Source organism: Chiloscyllium punctatum, chromosome 4, assembly GCF_047496795.1.
Source record: "Chiloscyllium punctatum isolate Juve2018m chromosome 4, sChiPun1.3, whole genome shotgun sequence".
Taxonomy (NCBI): Eukaryota; Metazoa; Chordata; class Chondrichthyes; order Orectolobiformes; family Hemiscylliidae; genus Chiloscyllium; species Chiloscyllium punctatum.
The window spans coordinates 63557831-63577981 of record NC_092742.1 but is presented as its reverse complement, the minus strand read 5'-3'; the positions used below and the strand labels follow the sequence as shown (position 1 = coordinate 63577981).

The window sequence follows — 20151 nt, the reverse complement described above, 5'->3', positions numbered from 1 at the left end:
CTTCCCCCCTCACGCGTGCGGCAGTTGGAATGGGAACCGGGCCCGCCCGGGCTCGAGCCAGCCTTGAACGGCCGTGAGTCAGAGCTGAGCGGCGCGGAGACAGCGGCTGTAACATGAACAGGCAGGAGATGGCGGACGAGGCTCTCTTCCAGCTCCTTCACACGGAGATCGTTTCTTACGTTTATAAATCGGCTGAGCAAGGCGAGATGGTGAGGAGGGGAGTGACTCGGGGTTGGGCTAAGAATGATGGGTACGGCACTGCTGAAGCTTAAAATTCGCAATTTGAATTTAAATTCCTCAATTTCAGATTTTTGGAAAAATAAACATACTTAGCATCTTTCTACAATTCCTTTCAAATTACCTAAAATTCCAGTTGAATGTTAAGTAAAGTGCCGTACAGTTTAAATGGCTGTCGATACAGTTTTAATGGCTGTAGTTAAATTAATGGCTCATCTTCACGTTTACATTTCGTGTCTTTTTTTTATTGCTTAGACTATGTTAGGCATGAGATTTGAATGTTCACTGCCCAGTTAGCATGTTTTGTATGTTGTTGTTGAAATGGTCAATTTCGCAGTGGTTGATGGCTTTGAAATGGATGTGGATAACAATCCTTTTCTCTCCTGACAGATGCTGTCAGACCTGCTGAGATTTTCCAGCATTTTCTCTTTTGGTTTCAGATTCCAGCATCCGCAGTAATTTGCTTTTGTCTTGACCTAAAGATACCCTTTGGTCATGGTCAAGCAACGTTTGATTCAAACGTTCGCATCCTTGTTTTCACATTGTCATCCTTCTGGTCTTCTAACCTCAAACTCCTTCTGTGGTATGGCATCATACTTTGTTTTATACTCCTGTGAGATAACTTTTGTGGGTCCATGTTGGAGTAATTGTGGGTTAACCTACAGCACATGGACTGCAGCAGATCAAAAAAGTGGTTCACCACACCATGTTTTCAAAGGTATCAACTGCCTCACATCGTATTAATGAATTTTCTTTTATATGTTCATTCATGAGACATGGATGATGCTGGTTGGTCAGTCTTTATTGCCCCCACCACATTCCTGATGAAGGGCTTATGCCTGAAATGTTGATTCTCCTGATCCTCTGATGCTGCTTGACCTGCTGAGTTTTTCCAGTGCTACACGTTTTGACTTTATTGCCAATCCCTAGTTGTCCTGGAGAAGGTGGTGGTGAGCTGTTATCTTGAACCACTGCAATCCACATGCTGTAGGTATAGCCACAATGCCCTTTGGGAATTCTAGGAGTTTCACCTAGCAACAAAAAAGGAGCAGCAATACACTTCCAAGTTTGGATGGTGAATGACTTGCAGAGGAACTTGTAGTTGGTGTTCCCATGTATCTGCTGCCCTTGTCCTTCTAATTAGAAGTTGTTGTGGGTTAGAAAGGTTCTGTATAAGATGTGTGGTGAATTTCTGCAGTGCATTTTGTAGATAGCACATACTGTTGAGTGTCAGTGGTGGAGGGAGTAGATACTTGTGGATGTGGCGCCATTGATTGCTTTGTCCTAAATGGTGTCAACTTCTCGAATGTTGTTTGGACTGCATGCCCCTTGGCAAAAGTTGTGAGTATTCTGTCACATTTCCTAACTTGTGCCTTGGAAACGCTGGACAAGTGAATTTAAAAAAGGCACTGTCTGGAATTCCACATCGAATAGCAGGGATGGAGCCTTGTCAGTTAAAGAATATGGCTAAACACAATCTGAAGTATAATTAGGATGGACATGAAATGCTGGATTTGCCAGTGTGATCCCGTCATGAAAGGGAAAAAAGGGACAAACATTGAGATGCTTTTGCATTTGATTCATTTTTCTTGGTCCTGCTTTGATATGTGAACTGTATTTTTACTGCAGTTGGATCTGAAACCAATAGGTTCAAAATAAATCTGTCGGCAACCTTGTTTGTGTCACTGCAAAGCAGGGACCGCTTTATGTCAAGGTAAAGATAGTATGCAAATGATTCCTTTGTAATTCATAAATAGAAGTATTACAGCATAGATTTTGGTTAGCCTGTTGTGTTTGTGATGGTTTCCTGTATAAGCAACTGATCTCCTATGCTCTTTTAACCTTGCAATTTATTTGTTTTGAACTATCCAAGCCACTGTTGAGACCTAGGCCTAGCCTGATGTGTGGTATGAAGTTGCCGGACATTGTTAATGACAATCTCAAACATGAATGAATCTAAGGATCTCTCTTAGACATTTTAGTAATATTTTGCTGAATCCCCCAAATTCAACATTCTGGTTTTATCATTTGACTTGCTCTTCCAACTACAGAGCTAGTCAAAGTTGAGGAACGTGGTGGTAAATGATTCCCTAAAGCTAGTCTGCCATTTGAGGTTTGAATACTCTCCGCTTGCATAGATGAGTATAGTTCCAACAAGATTCAAAATACTTGACATTTTTGAGGGTAAAGCAACTTGGTTTGACACTTCATTTATCATCTTCAACATTCACTCACTTCACCACTGATGCATTTTGGCAGCAATGTGTTCCACCTACTTCCATGACTTCAGGAGCACATGAAGGCTTTTGATGTGACATTTAAAACCACATGTTATGGACCATCCCAGACCCCGTCAAAATATTTTTATGAAGGTAGCCTAGAATCTAACTTTTCTTATTTTAAAGGTAGATGTGAAGTGGGTGTTCCAGGTAACAACCATTTATTTAAACACTGCAGTTAAAGTACAAAAGGAAGCAGAATTTAGAATAACTTCTAACTATTGGAAAACTTAACCAAATACTTGATACAGTAACAACTAATAAACTGTTCCAGTATAGTGACATCCCATCAACACATCCCTTGGCAAATATGTAAGTTCAAACACATATTCTTACAAGCAGGATGGAACAACATCCAGAGAGATTTCAGAGAAAGTCAATTAAGAATCATTTACTGAAGCTTGCAACCTTTCTGGTACTCAAAACATATTTTGACTACTCCAGCGTTTTTAAAAAAAAAACCCTGAACTGGGAGAACTGGCCACTTCCCTTCCATTGTTAAACTGTTTTAGCTTTCTAGCTCCCTAGACTCCTCTTCACCTCTGCCTTTACACTCTCTCCCAAAAAAAATCCAGGATTAAAATAACCTTATTACATTGTCTGCATCGTCACACACAGCCTTTTCCAACTAAAAGGATAAGGGCAATTGATGCATGGGAATACCAGGACTTGAGTTGTTTAGAAGCCACACAATATCCTAACTAAGAACTGCACTTTTTTTTTCACGATTGCTATTCCATCACTGTGGGTCAATTTCAGGCTGTCTTCATAATAAGACTATGGGGATACTTACATCCCAAGAACTGCAGGGGTCAAGAAGACAGCTCACAACCACCTTGTCAAGGGCAGTTAGGGATGGGCAATAAATGCTCACCCAGCTATTAATCTTCATATCCCATGAATAAAATTTTTAAAAATGGTCTCCAAATGCCTTTTGAACCTGCTGTAACACCTTCACCCATTTGTACAAGTACAATCTGAGAGCTCTGAGTTTTGCATGCTCTTTACATTGTGTCCTGGTTCTTTGCTAGAAAAATGTACTGACTCTCTCTTTTGCATTAAATTTCATCTGCTATATGTCCACCCAATTCATCAATTTTTGTGTCCTGTTTGACTGTGCTCCCAAGACTGTTTATTGCATGCACTCACTATTATTGCCAAGAATTTATTTTTATAACTGGAATGTATGTGAGAATTTGTTTAAATAGTTGTTATTCGTTACAAGTTTCATTGAAAGAAGTGGGGAAGCAGGACAACAATGGATTTTCTAGATTATGGAACAATGATGTTTATTTGACGTGCAGTTGACCCAGCACTAAGCTACTATATTGCAGGATCTAACCGTTCTAATTGAAGTAGTGTGCACTGGACAATCAATATTTCCCACTGGAGAGGGAATAGTGCAGTTAATACTTGTCCATGTAGCCAGTGCCACAGCAATTTGGAAGGAAGGAAGTTGCATGCAATATAGGAAGAACAAAAGAAAGCAAACAAACAAAGTGAAACAATTGTTTTAAATTGGTTTCTGTTCACATAGTATAAAAACTAAAGTCACCAGTGAGGTACCATAATGAAAGCAGAATTGTAGGAAACTTAATCATGTTCTTGGCTTGAAACTAAGATCCACCCATTGATCTTGCATGACATGGCGCTAAACCAAAACAACTAACTGAAAATTTCTTACACTCCACTCATACCTTTGATTTAGAGATGCCATTAAACCTGTTGGACTATAACCTGGTGTTGTATGATTTTTAACTTTGCCCATGCATACCGGTTGTATGATCTTTTGATCTCACTGTCTATAAATCCTGTGTCTGTGGTTCTTTTCTCTCACTTCACTGACAAAGGGACTGTGCTCTGAAAGCTTGTGATTACAAATAAACCTGTTTGGACTATAACCATCTGACTTAGTCTACCCCAGTCCAACACTGGCATCTCAATGTCATGAAGATTTCTTAATGTATGCAAACAGAACACATCCATGCATTCACGTGTTTTCAATCATACAGAAGCTTGGGGACAGCCAGTGGTGTGTTGTTAATGGCAGTGATTTGACCAGTCAATCAACTTGCCTGGTTTGAATTTAATCAAATGTTTGGTACTTAACTGTTCCCTGGTATATAGCACTAATTCTGCTAATCAGAGTTCATTTGTCAAACAACTGAGTACCACCTTCTCCAGCAGTATAAATTGTTATTCCCTTTAAAATTTGGTGTTCTTGTGATTCAAGTGTGATCAGTGCAAGATGAAAAGCTTTGACAGCATGTGTATTTTTTTTATTCGGCAGCTCTCAAATTTTGAATATATTTTAATTCTTAAAACTACTTCCATTACTGAGTTGCTAACCATTGCTCAATTTTTGTAAGAGGTGTCAGTGATCGAATTAACCATAGGGCAGGACAATAGAATGCAAATATTGTGACTGATTTAGAGTGGCATTGCAAATAGATGGTAAGCTTTACTTTAATTGACAAATCGTGGGAGATTTTTATCTTGTCACTAAACAAAATAGAATTTAGAGTAGATCCACTGAGTCAGCTTGAACACAGTGAACTTTTTTCTCATTTATTTCAGTTACCTAGTTAGGTAGTTGCTAGCATAAAGAAACTACCTCTAGAGGTGCAAATATGAATACTATTGTTATTTTAATTTATTAACTGTGAAATGCAACTCTACCTGGAAAATGTTTGCTATGCTAACTAGCTTTTTTGACTACATACTTTTTAAAATTGTAATAATCATATTATAAAGGTGTGTTTCAATGATCTGTTAAGATCCTAACCTGAAGAAATGTAGAATATTCACATTAAAATATCTTTGAATTAGTATTGGCGATTTTAGTAATGCTAAGCTAACATTGCAAGTGTACCTGTCAGTACCTGACTTTTCATTAACTTGAGTTAACGTTTTATATTAGTGATTCATAGCCATCAACGTGTACTGTAAAAGAATATCATTACATTTACAATATCCTTTTTCAATGTTTCTCTTTCTTACTGTAACTGGAGGGTAATTCTCCATTTTATTGTTGTTTCAATTGGTTAGAAATTCAATATGATGATTCTTACTATGAGTGAGATTAATTCTGCAAAAATGACCCTGAGCTTCTGATTGCCTGCCATTTCAACACAACACCATGTTCCCTGGCCAACATCTGTCTTGGGCTTGCTACAGTGCTCCTGTAAAACTCTGTGCAAGCTGGAAGAACAGCATCTCATTTCTGCTTGGAATCATGCAACCTCTGGACTCTATAAAGTTTAATAATTTTAGGGCCTAAGCACCTTTTTCCCGTCTCCTTACCCAACCCCCACACACCAGGCCCTGTCATCACATGAGTTGCTACTCCAAATAACCCATTGTCAGCCATTAACAGGCCTATAAGTAACTAGTCATTCTCCCAGGCTGACTTTCACCCATCCATTTTGTCTGCTCAACTATTTTTTTTCTCTCTTTCACTCATTCCATCTCTTTAGCATATACACAAATGTTTTCCTGGCTGTCAGTTCTGACAAAGGATCACTGGACCTGAAGTGTTAATTCTGTTTTCTCTCTACTGAAACTGCCAGACCTTCTGAATTTTTCGATCCATTTCTAGTTTTGTTTCTGATTTCCAGTGTACTGTTGAAAGATTAAATTGTACTATCTCTCTGGACATTATTGTAATGTTAAAGGGGGGAGTTAACATTAATGCAGGAATGTGGATGACTCACACTTAATGTGGCCAGCCATTTACCACTACTCTCCTCCTTTTTATCAAATTTAAACTCTCATTCAATCCCTTCCATTCTGAAATGCTTTCATAGCCATCCCCTGAAGCTAGAACATATCACACCTACATTGTCTTGGAGATCACTGAGTGAGGAAATTGTTTACATAACAATTCCCCATGATTAGGGCATTTACATTTAAATTATCTTCAAGGATGACCACCTCCTCCTATTGTATCCAGGGTAACATGATTATGGGAGGGGGAGGAGTGGACAGAGTATCTGTGAGCATTACCAACTGACCTGAATAAAGGGGATGTGTTTTCTTTGTTTGGGGCCTCGCAACTCAACTTCGCATGACCAGCGAAGAGGGTCAAAGGGGTTACTTAGCTTGTACAAGCTTTAATTAAACTTTTAACTATTTGCCGAAGTTGGTGTGTGTGAATTGCATCTGGTGTGTGAAACCTCGGGAAAAGAACCTAACACCAGCATCCAAAATTCTTTCATTTTTGATTCTCTGTCACTGTCACTCTGTCTTACACATTACACACTTGGTTTTGTATATTTTATGAACAAAAAGACCTACAATTTATTTAGCTTTACAACACCACAAATCATTAACTTAAGATGCAATCTTTTCTGTATTTTTGATTGTAGACTGAAATAGGAAAATTATTGTTTTTAACAATCAAGGGTTGTGGAAAGGATTATTAGACTTTATAAAAACAACTTACCTGACACTCATTGTAAGTGCTTCGTAGTTCAAGCAGTGAGGGAAGTCTATTTACAGATTGGAGCCAAGACCAGTCACAAGTAGCTGATTGGTCTTGAGAATGTTGGCCAGTTTTGAATGGAGAAGTGTTCTGTCTGCCAACTATAGTACTATAGACTTTTGTGTGTGAATGCTTGGGTTGAAAGTCGCCAGAAATCCTGAAAATAAGGAGCTGTCCTTACTGCAAAGGAAAAAACACAGTTTATTTTCCTCCTCATTTGATGTAAGCTGTGGCATTTAAACAAGAAGTCAGAGAAATGTTCTTGTGAAATAGTTGCCATTTGCCTCCTGCAAGCAAGTGAAAGTACTTGGAGAAGGAAAATCAAGGAGCAGAAGTGCTGACACACTAAAAGAATAATCTCACTGAACCTCTTGAACAGGCACCCCTTTTCAGTATTTCTCTCCACCATTACAACACTGAGTTATCTATCTGTGTGTAAGAGGTGTTTTTAGAAAGGGTTAGTGTTTTAACAAAGAGTTTTATGTTGACGTTTCATAGCTGTTTACTAGTAGCTAGAATCTGTTTATGCATAAATAGTAATTTTGTCAATAGTTTGGTGATGATTCTGCTGATTGTTTTTTGATTTTGTTTTTTTCCATTACTTCAACTTTGCATGCCCCAACAACAGAATATTTTGAAAGTGTCTTTCTTTTGAAATATTAGAATTTCAAAACCGATATCTTCAAGTAGAAAGCCATGTCCACTTGTGTGTTATATCAAAGCTTGCAGAAATTTGAAATTCTAGAATGTTGTTGCATTGACTTGGATGTGAAATTTGCAAATATTTCTATTCCTACTTAAAGTATTTAAATTTCTAAAATTGGATCGTGTTTTTGAATGTTAATTAGTCAGTGTTCAGAGAGCAGGATAATTCTAAGATAGGAGTCTGAATTAAATGAGATACAACTTGACTGGAATTTGTACTTAGCAAAGTAAATCTATCATGTTTGTTTTTCTCAAGGTAAGAAACTTCGAGTTATGAGAATTGAATTTTAACTTGCCAATTGAAACTCATTTAGTATTGCATCATTGGTGCATGTTGGCATATCAAAACATTGCATTATTTACTGTACAACATAAAATGAAAGTTATTTTCATACCGGGGCAGCTTATTCAGTCAATAAATTATTTGAATACATGAAAACTCTTAACAAGTGAGAAATCTAATCTACGAGTACATAAATTCCGCCATGTGCTTTGGCAATACATAAGTTATGCAACTAAATACTTCTTTCCTTTTCTTAGGAAAGTGGAAGATGTGTCACCAAATTGGAAAACATGGGATTCAGAGTGGGACAAGGACTAATTGAAAGGTAGCAAGCAGTGGCAGCTTTTGAAGCGATTGAACAATAAATTAGTGGTCTGTATCCTAATTGTTCTATCTGATCACAAATCATATTAGTACACTTTTTTGTGGGGGTGGGGAGAAAAACAGGAATTAAAAGTAAGTAACATTTTTTTGCATTTGTAATGCATAGTCAAGTCTTCAACTCAATTGTTTAGCATTTGGATATCTATTTTGCTGGCCATAAAGCAAGAAGCTTGTGCCACATGGAATTGTCACTTCTGTGGGATTATATATCATATTCAAGAAATATTAGGGCTAATTCATAATTGCTTTGCTGGAATATTTTTCAGGGAGTACAGGCTGGAGAGAATTCTGCAGCACTAGCTCCAAATTTTGCTTGGTTTGAGTTTGACTTTTTAAAAAAAAATCTGGAATTAGTCAAACATCACAATAGCAAACCCTGTTAAGCAAGGTATAAAATATTATTTTATGAGGCTAACCAATATGATAAGTATGATTTGTTATGGCAGAAAAATAACTAATTTGAATTGACTGCCATTTTATTGTTTAGAAACGAAACAAACCATATGCCATAAATTGCTTTTGGACCTGTCAGAGAATTATTTCTAGCATTTTCTGTTTTTTACTTTTTATTTAAGCACCTGTGGTATTTTCCTGTGTAATGGAAATAATATGAAGCAATCTATTTTTTCCTCAATACCTACTGTAGCTATTTTGTTAGCAGTTCAAAACCATCTCCATTCCAGCCTTTGTGAACTCATCAGGAACAACCGGTTCTGTGCCTTCCAGTTCCTCCCCATCAATGATTTCTTTGAGTGGTTTCCTAATCTTATCTCTTTGTTAGTTTCTCTAATTCAGTAATGTAATTGCTGCCAATAGTTGCATGTGTGGTGGCTTAGGTTATCTTGTGTTTTTGTTTCTAGAATTCCCAGTGTATTGCATCTATAATTGATGGATTCTGTGCCTTTAGATGGCCAATATTTGCATATCGGGCAACTTTAAAAAAAAAACTTTTGCAAAGCACCTCTCTGATGTGTGTTCCTGCGTTCTGAGCAGTGTCTCTGCAGTTTGTCTTCCTTTTTAGAATAGGATTTGAAATACAGATAAACACTGGTTCAAAGGCTTCAGACCACATCATACATTTTATGCGGAATGATACCATAGAATGGCTGTAAATATTTATCACTGATTCCAGGTCACAGACTTCCACCAATGCACAAAAGTATTGTTATTAAATCTACAATACTTGAGAGTGTGTGTATTTTAGTGTTGCTGCCAATAAAGTATGGGAGCTCTATACTTTTAAACTACAGAATTGAATATGTTACCAATCATCTACTCCTATCCATGATTGCTTTGATATAAAAATAACTCGCTCTTTGCTATATTTAGTGCCAACACAGACATGATCAATATTGGTTAGAATTAATTTGGGAAGGAGCTGATATTAAAGAAATTATTGACATCAGTATAGATAGTTTATATCAATAAAGCTCAAGCCCTGTCAACTTCATGTGTTCCACTCATGCCTGCTTTAAATTTAAAATTACGTCACTGCTAAAAGGAGCCAGCAGTTCATTTAAAGACAGATTTATAAGTTGAATTCTTCATTCAGTGAAATTAGTGTTTGCAGGATGCTATTTTTACATTTTGCTTATGTACTTATCCCAGCTTTGAAATAGTATTTAGATATTAATAATGTTCAGTTAATGTAATTGGATGTTCATAATTCAGCTGATTTTATTACAGATTTACTAAAGATACTGCACGATTCAAGGATGAACTGGATGTCATGAAATTCATTTGTAAAGATTTTTGGACCAGTGTATTTAAAAAACAGATTGACAATCTTCGGACTAATCATCAGGTAAGTAATTTGTATATTTTAAAGCTTGTTAGTTCGGTCACTCCATTTTTTAAAATGAATTTTTCTGATATAGCTGGCAAAATAAATAATGACATATGCCTCCACCCTGTTATAGGAAGGATATTATCAAGCTAGACAGGATTCAGAACAGATTTACCAGAATATTGTCAGGAATGGAGGGTTTGAGGCATAAGTACAGACTGGGAGTTTTTTTCACTGGTGCATAGGAGGTTGAGGGGTGACCTCCGAGGTCTATAGAATCAGGAGGGGTATAAATAAGCTGGAAAGCAGGTGTCATTTCCCTAGGGTGGGGGATTTCAACTCGAGGGAGTATATTTTTAGGGTGAGAGGAAGAAGATTTTAAAAAGGACTTAGTTTGTGTGTGGAGTGAACTTTGAGGAAATGGTGGATGCAGTAACAATGTTTAAAAGATATTTTGGATAAGTACATTAATAAGAAATGTATGGAAGAATATCAGCCAAGTGCAAGACCATGGGACTAGATTAGTTTGGGATTATGGTTGCAGTGGACTGGCTGTACTGAATGATTTGTTTTCATGCTTTAGGAATCTGTGATGATATTGTGCCTTATAGACATGGGTTCTGTCCTGTTTCTCTTGTAGAGGAGTGTTGTCACGGTGGTGCTGAAATGCCACCAAAATTCAGACAGGCAGTTGGTAAACTGCTTTTGAATTCTCCCTGGGTGTTTGTTTCTAAAATGTAAGACAAACTAATCATGGGGTCCGGCTCTCAGACCCAAAGACTTTAGTTTTGCTTTCAGTTAGTTGAGTAGGTTTTGCTGGCTACTGGAGTTGAAAGCTTGAGTTCTCTGCTGCTAGAGTGAAATCTTGGATGGAGATGCATCCTCTTTGAAAATCAAAAGGGGCAGATTATTTCTTTCTACTGGACTGGAGAGATGCAACACGAGATTTTAATAACATTGTTGAATCGCCTTTGCCAAGGGGTGTGTTTATGGGATGTTGCCTATATTGGAACAGTTGATGATTAGTGGGTAACCAATATATACATTAAGTATTTCAATAAAGTTGTACTAATTCTTTTTGTTGTATTTTTACTGTGTTGTAACAATAAAGTGTGTTTTGATTAAAGTCTAGTGGTGGACCAGTCAAACCATATCTGGAACACAATGCCTTACACTTGCCTTTTAAACATACAAAAGTTAAGGTCTAGGCTATCTCCATTATATACTTTGGCTGGAGGGTGGATTCTAGTCTGGACCATAACAATTAGAACAAGTGCAAATGCAAGTTGGTTTGTCATATTTTATTTTAAGAAAATGTGGTTCCATTATCTGAGGTCTAACTTCGTTTCTCCTCTTCGGATCTCTGTGTACTTTATCTAGTGCAGAATGAGTAGGTAAGAAGAATCTAAAATGATGTGAGGAAAGGACAGAACATTGTGACTCTGTGGATAACTTTTTAAGAAAACGGACTTCCTTGGTTCTGTAAAATTCTGTAGTTAAAACGTTTTTTTAGGTTTCATGTGGTGATACCATCAAGTACATCAAGTTGACCTGAGAAACTCAACTGACAATTTACGAAAGCAAATGGGACTGTTAGTCCCCCTTCTGTAAAACCATGAACAGGATCAGGATGCCTCCATCCGAAGAACTGCAGACAGGAACTTGTGTTTTATTACTGTGGCATCCTCTACAATTGGATGACTGACCAATTCATTTTATTTTTGTCATTTAAAGAGGACATGCTGACTAGGGCACAGAACTCCCTGCTTTTCTTTGAATAGTGCTAATGGAATTTGTAGAATTTCCTTGAATTATAGGAAGATGGCCTTATGTTCAGTGTCTCAACCAAAGAATGATGCATATGGCAATGCAGTACCCTCAGTATCCTTGGAGTCAATCAAGTTAGTTTAATGTGTAATGCTGAGTTTTATCATAACATTTAGATTGCTATGTCATTGTCTTGTTAATGTGTTGATACCTTCACACTTAACTTTACAGGGTATTTATGTGCTCCAAGACAATAAATTCCGCCTCTTGACTCAGATGTCTGCAGGGAAACAATATTTGGAACATGCACCTAAGGTACAATGTCTAGTTAATTTGAATGAATAAATGAGTTCACAGAGCCACATGTTGATGATCTGGAAAGAATTAAGCTATGAAATATAACTGATAGAACAGTTAAAAAAAAGTTGGCTCATCAGTTGAAGATTTAACTGGTTTTTTAAAAAGGTTTTATTGTAACTACAGAATTACATTTCAATTGGTGGTGGAGGTTGGTCCATTTAAAAGACAATTGAGAGTGAAGGGATTATATAGGAGGAGATTTTTATGCAGAGTCATTGAATTATGGAATGATCATAAAATGTAGGAGCAGATGTAGGCCATTCAGCCCATTCAGTTTAATCTCTTATTCAATAAGATTCAACTCCACTTTCCGAATAATCCTTGATTCTCTTGCTGATTAAATATCTTCAAGGCTCATATAGACAAATCTTTAATGATCCAGCCTTTACAGCTTTCTGCAGTGTGGAATTCCATAAATTCACTGCAGTATGAAGGAAAACATTCCTTGTCTTTACATTAAATGGGCCACCCCTCATTCTGAAAATGCTGGTTGGTCCTAGAATTTCTCAGAAGGGGAAATGACCATTTTGCTCTACCCTCTCCAGTTCCTTAAGAATCTTGTATCTTACATTAAGCTCTCCTTTTGTTCTTCTAAATTCCATTGAGTACAGGCTAACATATTTGATTTCTCCTCATAAGGCAGTCGTTCATACCTGGGATCAACCTAGTGAACCTTCTCTGGACTGACTCTAATGCCACTATATCTTTCCTTGGATAAGGGACCAAAATTATTCACTGTGTAATATGATTAGTGGCATGTTTAGTTTGAATAAGTTATTTTTATACTCCATTCATTTAAATAAAACCAACACTCCCTATTACCTGCTGAACTTAGATGCTAGATTTTTTGTGATTTATACACAAGGACTGCCAAATCCCATTGCCAAATTCCTGAAGAAGGACTCATGCCCGAAACGTTAATTCTCCTGTTCCTTGGGTGCTGCCTGACCTGCTGCGCTTTTCCAGCAACAAATTTTCAGCTCAAATCCCTTCATTCTCTACCTTGTCTGCAGTCTTTCTCCACTTAAATATTCATCTGCACTATTTTCCCAGCTTTACAGTTCCCATACTCTGTTCCATCTATCAAAGTTTTGCCTATTCAATTAACATTGCTATACCCCATGGCACACTCATCATTTGATTAACCATGTTTTTATTTTGTCATTTACAAACACGGTTACAGTATATTTACTTTCCTCATGAAAGTCATTCATACATTGTAAATAACACTAAGTAAACTAAACTAAGCTAATCTAATCTAACTGTGGCACTCTACAAGTAGCCATCCTGAAAGCATTTCCCCTTATCTGGTTACTGAGCTCCAGGCTGAATACATTGCATCTACTACCACCCCCTGTCTTCTATGGGCCAGCCAGTTCTGTATCCAGGTGGCCAAATGTGGATGTAGGTTTGCTAGCTAAGCTGGAAGGTTCATTTTCAGACATTTTGTCATCATACTGGGTAACATCGTCAGTGATCCTCTGGACAAAGCATTATTGGTGTTTCCTGCTTTCTATTTGTATGTTTGGGTTTCCTTGGGTTGGTGACATAATTTCCTGTGGTGAAGTCATTTCCTGTTCTTTTTCTTGGGGGATAGTAAGTGGGGTCCAAGTCAATGTGTTTGTTGATAGAGTTCCAGTTGGAATGCCATGCTTCTAGGAATTCTCGTGCATGTCTCTGTTTGGCTTGTCCTCGGATGGATGTGTTGGCCCAGTCAAAGTGGTGTCCTTCCTCATCTGTGTAAGGATACTATTGAGAGAGGGTCATGTCATTTTGTGGCTCATTGATGTTCATGTATCCTGGTGGCTAGTTTTCTGCGTGTTTGTCCAATGTAGTATTTGTTACAGTTCTTGCACGGTATTTTGTAAATGACATTAGTTTTTGCTTGTTGTCTGTATAGGGTGTTTCAAGTTCATTAGCTGCTGTTTTAGTGTGTTGGTGGGTTTATGGGCTACCATGATGCCAAGGGGTCTGAGAAGTCTGGCAGTCATTTCTGAGATGCCTTTGATGTAGGGGACAGTGGCTCGCTCACTAGTATCCTTGTATAATTTATTGCATTTATATCTTGGTTCATGGAAAATTGTGTAGTATGAAGACTAATGTGAACTGAAAATTCAATTCGGGAAATAAATGTGGATTTGAGTACTAATTAGGCTGAACTTCACTCTTAAAGTATGAACTCTAATCAAGATTTTGGACTGTTTTAGGAGGCAAACAAACTCCTCTTGTACTTGGCATTGTGAATTTTTTTCGGGGGTTGCGTTTACTCGAAGTAATCTTAAACATTTTGCCTTTACCCAAATCTTAAGTGACTTGCTTTGATAGTCTGTCATTTGTTGTACTCAGTGTATACAGGGGAAACACTTAAGGTTGCACAGCATCACTTCAGTAGTTAAGGCACTAATGATGAACCTTAGTAAATTTGCTTGCATTTCTTTTCTGCTTGATAGCTTATAATTGTATTTCCTGTAATCCCTCAGCCCAGTGGTAGCAGTTTCCCTTTGGAGCCAGAAGGTTGTGGCATAAAGCTCTGCTCCAGACATTCAAGCAAATAATCTAATCTAAGATGACACTTCAATGCAACACTGGATGAATATTGTCCTGATGAAACGTTATACTGATGCCCTGACTGAAACCCCACAACATGACAAGCCCCCACCCCCTATTCAAAGATGAGCTGGGGAGCTGTTCTGGTGACAGGATGTTTGAGATATAATCTCAAGCATTACACTCTAGATGGTTTATTTTGACACCTGAGCATCTGGCCAGGCTGCTTAACCAAAACAGCATTTGGGTACCTTGGATTCTCAATGAAGTGGAGGCATTTTGAATTGGACTGATAACTGATTCGTGGCTCAGTGATCCAATCAACTAACCAACTTTAAACTCTTCAAAGGCTGTCATCCTGGCACCATTCACTCTTTTATTTATAAATAAATAAATAGCCTTTATAAATAGCCTTTTTATTTATAAATAAATAAATAGTTCTGCTCCTCAGTCAGGCATTCAGGACCTTTAATATCCCTGACATTCATCCTTTTACATCAGACTGTTAATCTGGTCCAATCAGGAAACTTGTTTTCTCTAAGGTCCAGCTGGCTGACTTTGTTACTAGTTGAGAGTGTGTTGCTGGAAAAGCACAGCAGGTCAGGCAGCATCCGAGGAGCAGGAGAATCGACTTATCGGGCTGGAGCCGCCTCCTCCCCACCCCCCTCACGACATTGAGCTAGGTAAAATATTGCACTAGCCGCCTTGTCAGCAGCAGAGTAGGTACAGGGACTGAAATCTGTTTGGGTTAAAAGTGTTCAGGGAAAGATGGGCATTGGTTTGGGAGGTGACAGTTTGTTCAAAGTCCTTGGAATGTTAGAGATGGGGTGATAGTTTTCAGGAACAGCAAGGTCAGAGCCTTTCCCTTTGGGGAAAGGGATGATTATGACAGATTTAAAGGAGAAAGGTTTGGTGCCTATTATGTAAGTCATTCATAAATAGTGAATTATTGATCAAAAAACATGAATCCTGTGGGACAGCAAAATCAATATTTGATAAAGAGTAAATTTCATTGGAATGAAGCAATGTGGAATTGTGCCTGAAACCAGGTTGTTGATAGAGTGGTGCGAAACAGAATTAAAATAAATTCTGTGCTCCAAAATACAGTGATTCAATGAAAATACTTTTACGGCAATAACTTTAATAAAATTAGCAAAATTTCTTTTTGTTTCTGCACTTGGGAGAGGAAAGACCAGGGTTTACTTTCTGGTTTTAAAATTAATGTACAAGTTAATTAAATATAGGAATATTCTTCAAAATCTGAACAGAAATAATAAAGAACATTAATCAAGATCTAATATGAAGCCCACTATAGCTGTGTTGGTTAAGTAACAAAAAATTACATTTCATGGAGATCTGCTGAAGCTGTCTGTCTCGTTCTAATTCCATATAGACTTGAGGTTGTGCAGATTTTGTTTCAAGATAGGTATTTGAAAAGTCACAGTGGAAAGCTTCGAGTGGATTAGATGTTGTGAATGACATTCATTTTTTTCTTTGATTTTCAGCAGTGCCTAGATCACTTCCCTTGAATATAATGAGCAAAATTTACAATATATGCATCTTGGATTCTGGTTGATCATTGTAAAGGTTCTTGCTACAGAACCAAACAGATGAAAATATCTAAACTGCTAAATAGGTAATGAAGACTGTTCTTTTTCTAAGTATGAAAGAAGTAACATTTTAGGTGCAACTTCTTTAGTGAATAAAGTTAATTGCAGTAGTATAGCTAATTCCCTCCAAAAAAACTCCAATTTGATTCCTCATTTACTTGCCTGATCACTTGAGTTGGAATATATATTTTCTCTAATAATAATAATTTGAGGTGAAATATTCAGCAAGTCTGGCAGTACTTACAGGAGAAAGAGTTAATGTTTGAAGTTGATAATCTTTTATCAGAGCTGACAAAAAATAGAAATGTAAATAGAAAAGCCAGCATTTATTCCCCATCTCTAAGTGCCCGTAAACTGACTGGCTTACTGTGCCATTTCAGGGCCAAGCAAGAGTCAATCACATTACTGTTGGTCTGAAGTTAAATGTAGGGCAAACTAGGTAAGGATGGTAGACATTTTTCCCTAAAGGACATTAGTGAACCAGAGATTTTTATGAACAGCCTGGAACCACACAGTCAGTGTATCTTATTTACTGCTGTTGGTGTCTTCCTACTGAGGAGGAGTTTATCTTGAATTTTTATTTTTCTTTACTGGTTATTGTGTTTGTTTGTTTTCTGGGTTTGCTTTCTGCTTATTTCTATTTGTTTGAAGCTGTAAAAGAAAAACAGGAGTTTGAGGTTCTGTTCACTCTCTGAGCTGGCTTTGAGCTAGCTGGATCAGTGTCTTATACTATGCACATGTAAATAAAGGGTAACTTGTTGACAGGGTACCAATGTTTGTGGGGTTATTTCTGACAGCAAAATCTAGAAATTTACTGAGTTGTAGGGAATTTCATAGCTAAATAATTCTGTGACTGCTTAATGTAATCCCAAGAGATATGCTTTCTAGCCCCCAACTTTCTTTTTGGCCAAAACTGCTATTGATGAAGAGATCCAACATTGCCTCCGATGTGTTTGTGCAGCCTTCGGCCACCTGATGTAAAAGGCGTTTGAGGACAACAACATCAGTTCCGACATCAAGCTCATGATTTATGGAGCTGTGGTGGTTCCTGCCCTCCTACGTTGCTCTGAGACATGTACTGTCTCCAGCAGATACCTCAAGGTGCCGGCGCGGTATCACCACTGCGTCTGTGCAAGATCCTGCAAACCTGCTGGAAGACGTGCCAACATGCCTGCATTGAGGCACTGACCACCCATGATCGGCTACGATGGATTAGGCATGTCATCCGCATGACCGACATGAGATTCCCCAAGCAAGCACTTTACTCCCAGCTCTGAAATGATAGGGGACCCCCCCAGATGGATTGAGGAAGTGCTTCAGTGAAACCCTCTTGGCCTCACTGGTGCTGTACAGCATTCTCACATTATTGGTCCAAGGCCGGCCAAAGTTGAGGAGGGGCATCGGGGAAGATGCTGAGTACCTTGAGATTTGCCATCAAGGGGAAGTAGCAGAGGCCAGGCCGATGCCCCACCCACTTCTTCCTGAGATCACCACCTGCTCCCAAGTTTAACAGAACCTGTGGTAGCTACATCATCTGTTTAGCCATCTATGGACTCACCCTGAGAGTGGGAGAGACTAATCTTCTTCTGTGGGGAAACCATAGACTATGATACTTCCCTAGTGTTAGGCAAAAAAAAAAGAGGCTGCACAATATCTTTGAGAGCGAAAGGGGAACAGCCTGTAGTCATAGTCCACATGGGAAGTAGTGATGTAGGAAAGAGAAATGTTGAGGATCTGAAAAGTGTCTCAGGAGGAAATTAAGAAACAGGGTCTCCAAGATAGTAATGTCTGGAATACCTCCAGTAGCATATCCTGATATTTCTATACTCAGGATAAGATAGCTTTGTGTGGGGCTGGAGAAATGGTGCGGGGGGATGGGACTTTGGAATTGCGATACGCAAGAGGTTTGCATCCAGAAAGAAGTGGGACTGGGGAATGTCTTCAGTGAAACATTATCTGTTGTTATGGTGAAGATTTAAATTATTTTCTCAATGGATGGTCACCAGGAAGAAAGCAGAGTGGAGAGAATTAAGAGGCAAAAAAATGTTTAAAATTGGTTCAGAAGTAAGCGATTAGATGGGAGTACAGGTTGGAATAAGATGGGTTGGAGTGTGTACATGAAGTGCAAGTAACATCTTAATTAAGGTTGGTGAACTGCAAACATAATGCTTTCCCTCACAGGGACTATTGAGAAGAGCAATAAGAAGGCCGTGATGGTGATGGGTTGATTTGAGCAAATTATTGTAGTATTAGACAAAAATTATGATTAAGAGATCCAAGAACTAGAAGAGCATATTATGTGGATGTGCCACAGGTTGGGGGTGGGTGTTTGCAGTATTGCCTATGGTGTAGTCATCTATTCGGGCAAAATAATGTTACAAATAGATCATTATTAAAAGGTGAGAAATTTGTGCACCTCAGTATTTCATGGGGCATGATTCAGATGTATCTTCTACTAACAATCTTTTCAAACTCATTCTTCATGAATGCTCACTAAATTGTGGCACTGTCTAGCTTTAGCAATATCAGTACACTTGGAAATGCGTAACCTTGTGTGTCTCATACTCAAATTTAATAGACACTTGATTGTGAATTAACTGAGTTTTTAATTTAATATTGATTTGCAATAATCTTGACAGGAGGTTAACAATATATCTTTTATTTCAGTATTTGGCTTTTACTTGTGGACTAGTTCGAGGTGCATTATCGAACTTGGGAATTAAAAGTATTGTGACAGTGGAAGTTACTACAATGCCTGCATGTAAGTTGATTAGTGTCTTAAAATTAATTGCTGCATTTGAGGATTTTTAGTTCATGTTACATTAGCTGATCATCATCCATGTGTTTTGATACTCTTTATCAGAATTTCTAATTTTGGCGATCAAACCGAATTCTGACAAAATGTAGTGAAGAGAGTTGGTTATCTTTTTAAAATATTTGGCCAAAAGTCTGCTTTTACCTCTGGCTTGTATTTTTTTCTCCTTGAATGTTTCTTAATAATATATTTAGAAAACTCTAGTTTGACTTAAAGGATGTATTCAAATTCAGGTAAGAGTATGATTGTTAGTCTACAGTGATAAAATGATATTAATTAAAACAAATAATTGCAAGAGCTTTTATATCCCAAATGAAGTAGTTATCCTTTTTTGTTTTGCAGGTAAATTCCAAGTAATGATACAAAAGATGTAGAAGATATCTTCACAAACACTCAAGTATTAGCTTTGAAAATCTAGATGATTTAAAACAATGGAAGTATTGTTATTTTCTGTGAAATAACATGACAATGAATTTGTTTACATATTTGTCTTCAGCTGTGTTTAAGTTTTTTGTAACTTTTAAATGGGACTTTAGTGATCATCATATACCACTGCACTGATCATCAGGCGGAATAAAAATTCACTTTAGATTAGGTAATAAAGTGGACTCATGGTGTGGATTCTGATTTTGTTTATAGGGATGTAACTAACTTGATTTATTTGTTTTACTTTGCAATTCATTTGAAAAAAAACTTGTTATTTTATATTTACTTTATACAATTAAAGTAAAAATAAACTAACTGCAAGTGCAGAAACTTAGAACAGAATTAAATTCTTAAAATATACAACACATTTGAAACATTTCAAGGCAGAACAATTTTAGGTGAAGATCCTTGGTCAGTTTAGATAACATGTCTGAACAGGCTAGTTCAAAATTTATGATGCACTTGTGGA

The 20151-nt window shown here is 37.5% G+C and overlaps 1 protein-coding gene across 1 annotated transcript; it reads left to right on the top strand.

Annotated features, from left to right (window-relative positions):
• Positions 1-19877, top strand: trappc6b (trafficking protein particle complex subunit 6B). Its single transcript, XM_072568863.1, has 6 exons — positions 1-209; positions 8245-8312; positions 10058-10175; positions 12156-12239; positions 19109-19202; positions 19599-19877. The coding sequence occupies exons 1-6, from the start codon at positions 114-116 to the stop codon at positions 19628-19630; spliced, it is 492 nt and encodes a 163-aa protein (XP_072424964.1). The 5' UTR covers positions 1-113; the 3' UTR covers positions 19631-19877.
• Positions 19878-20151: the final 274 nt, after the last annotated feature.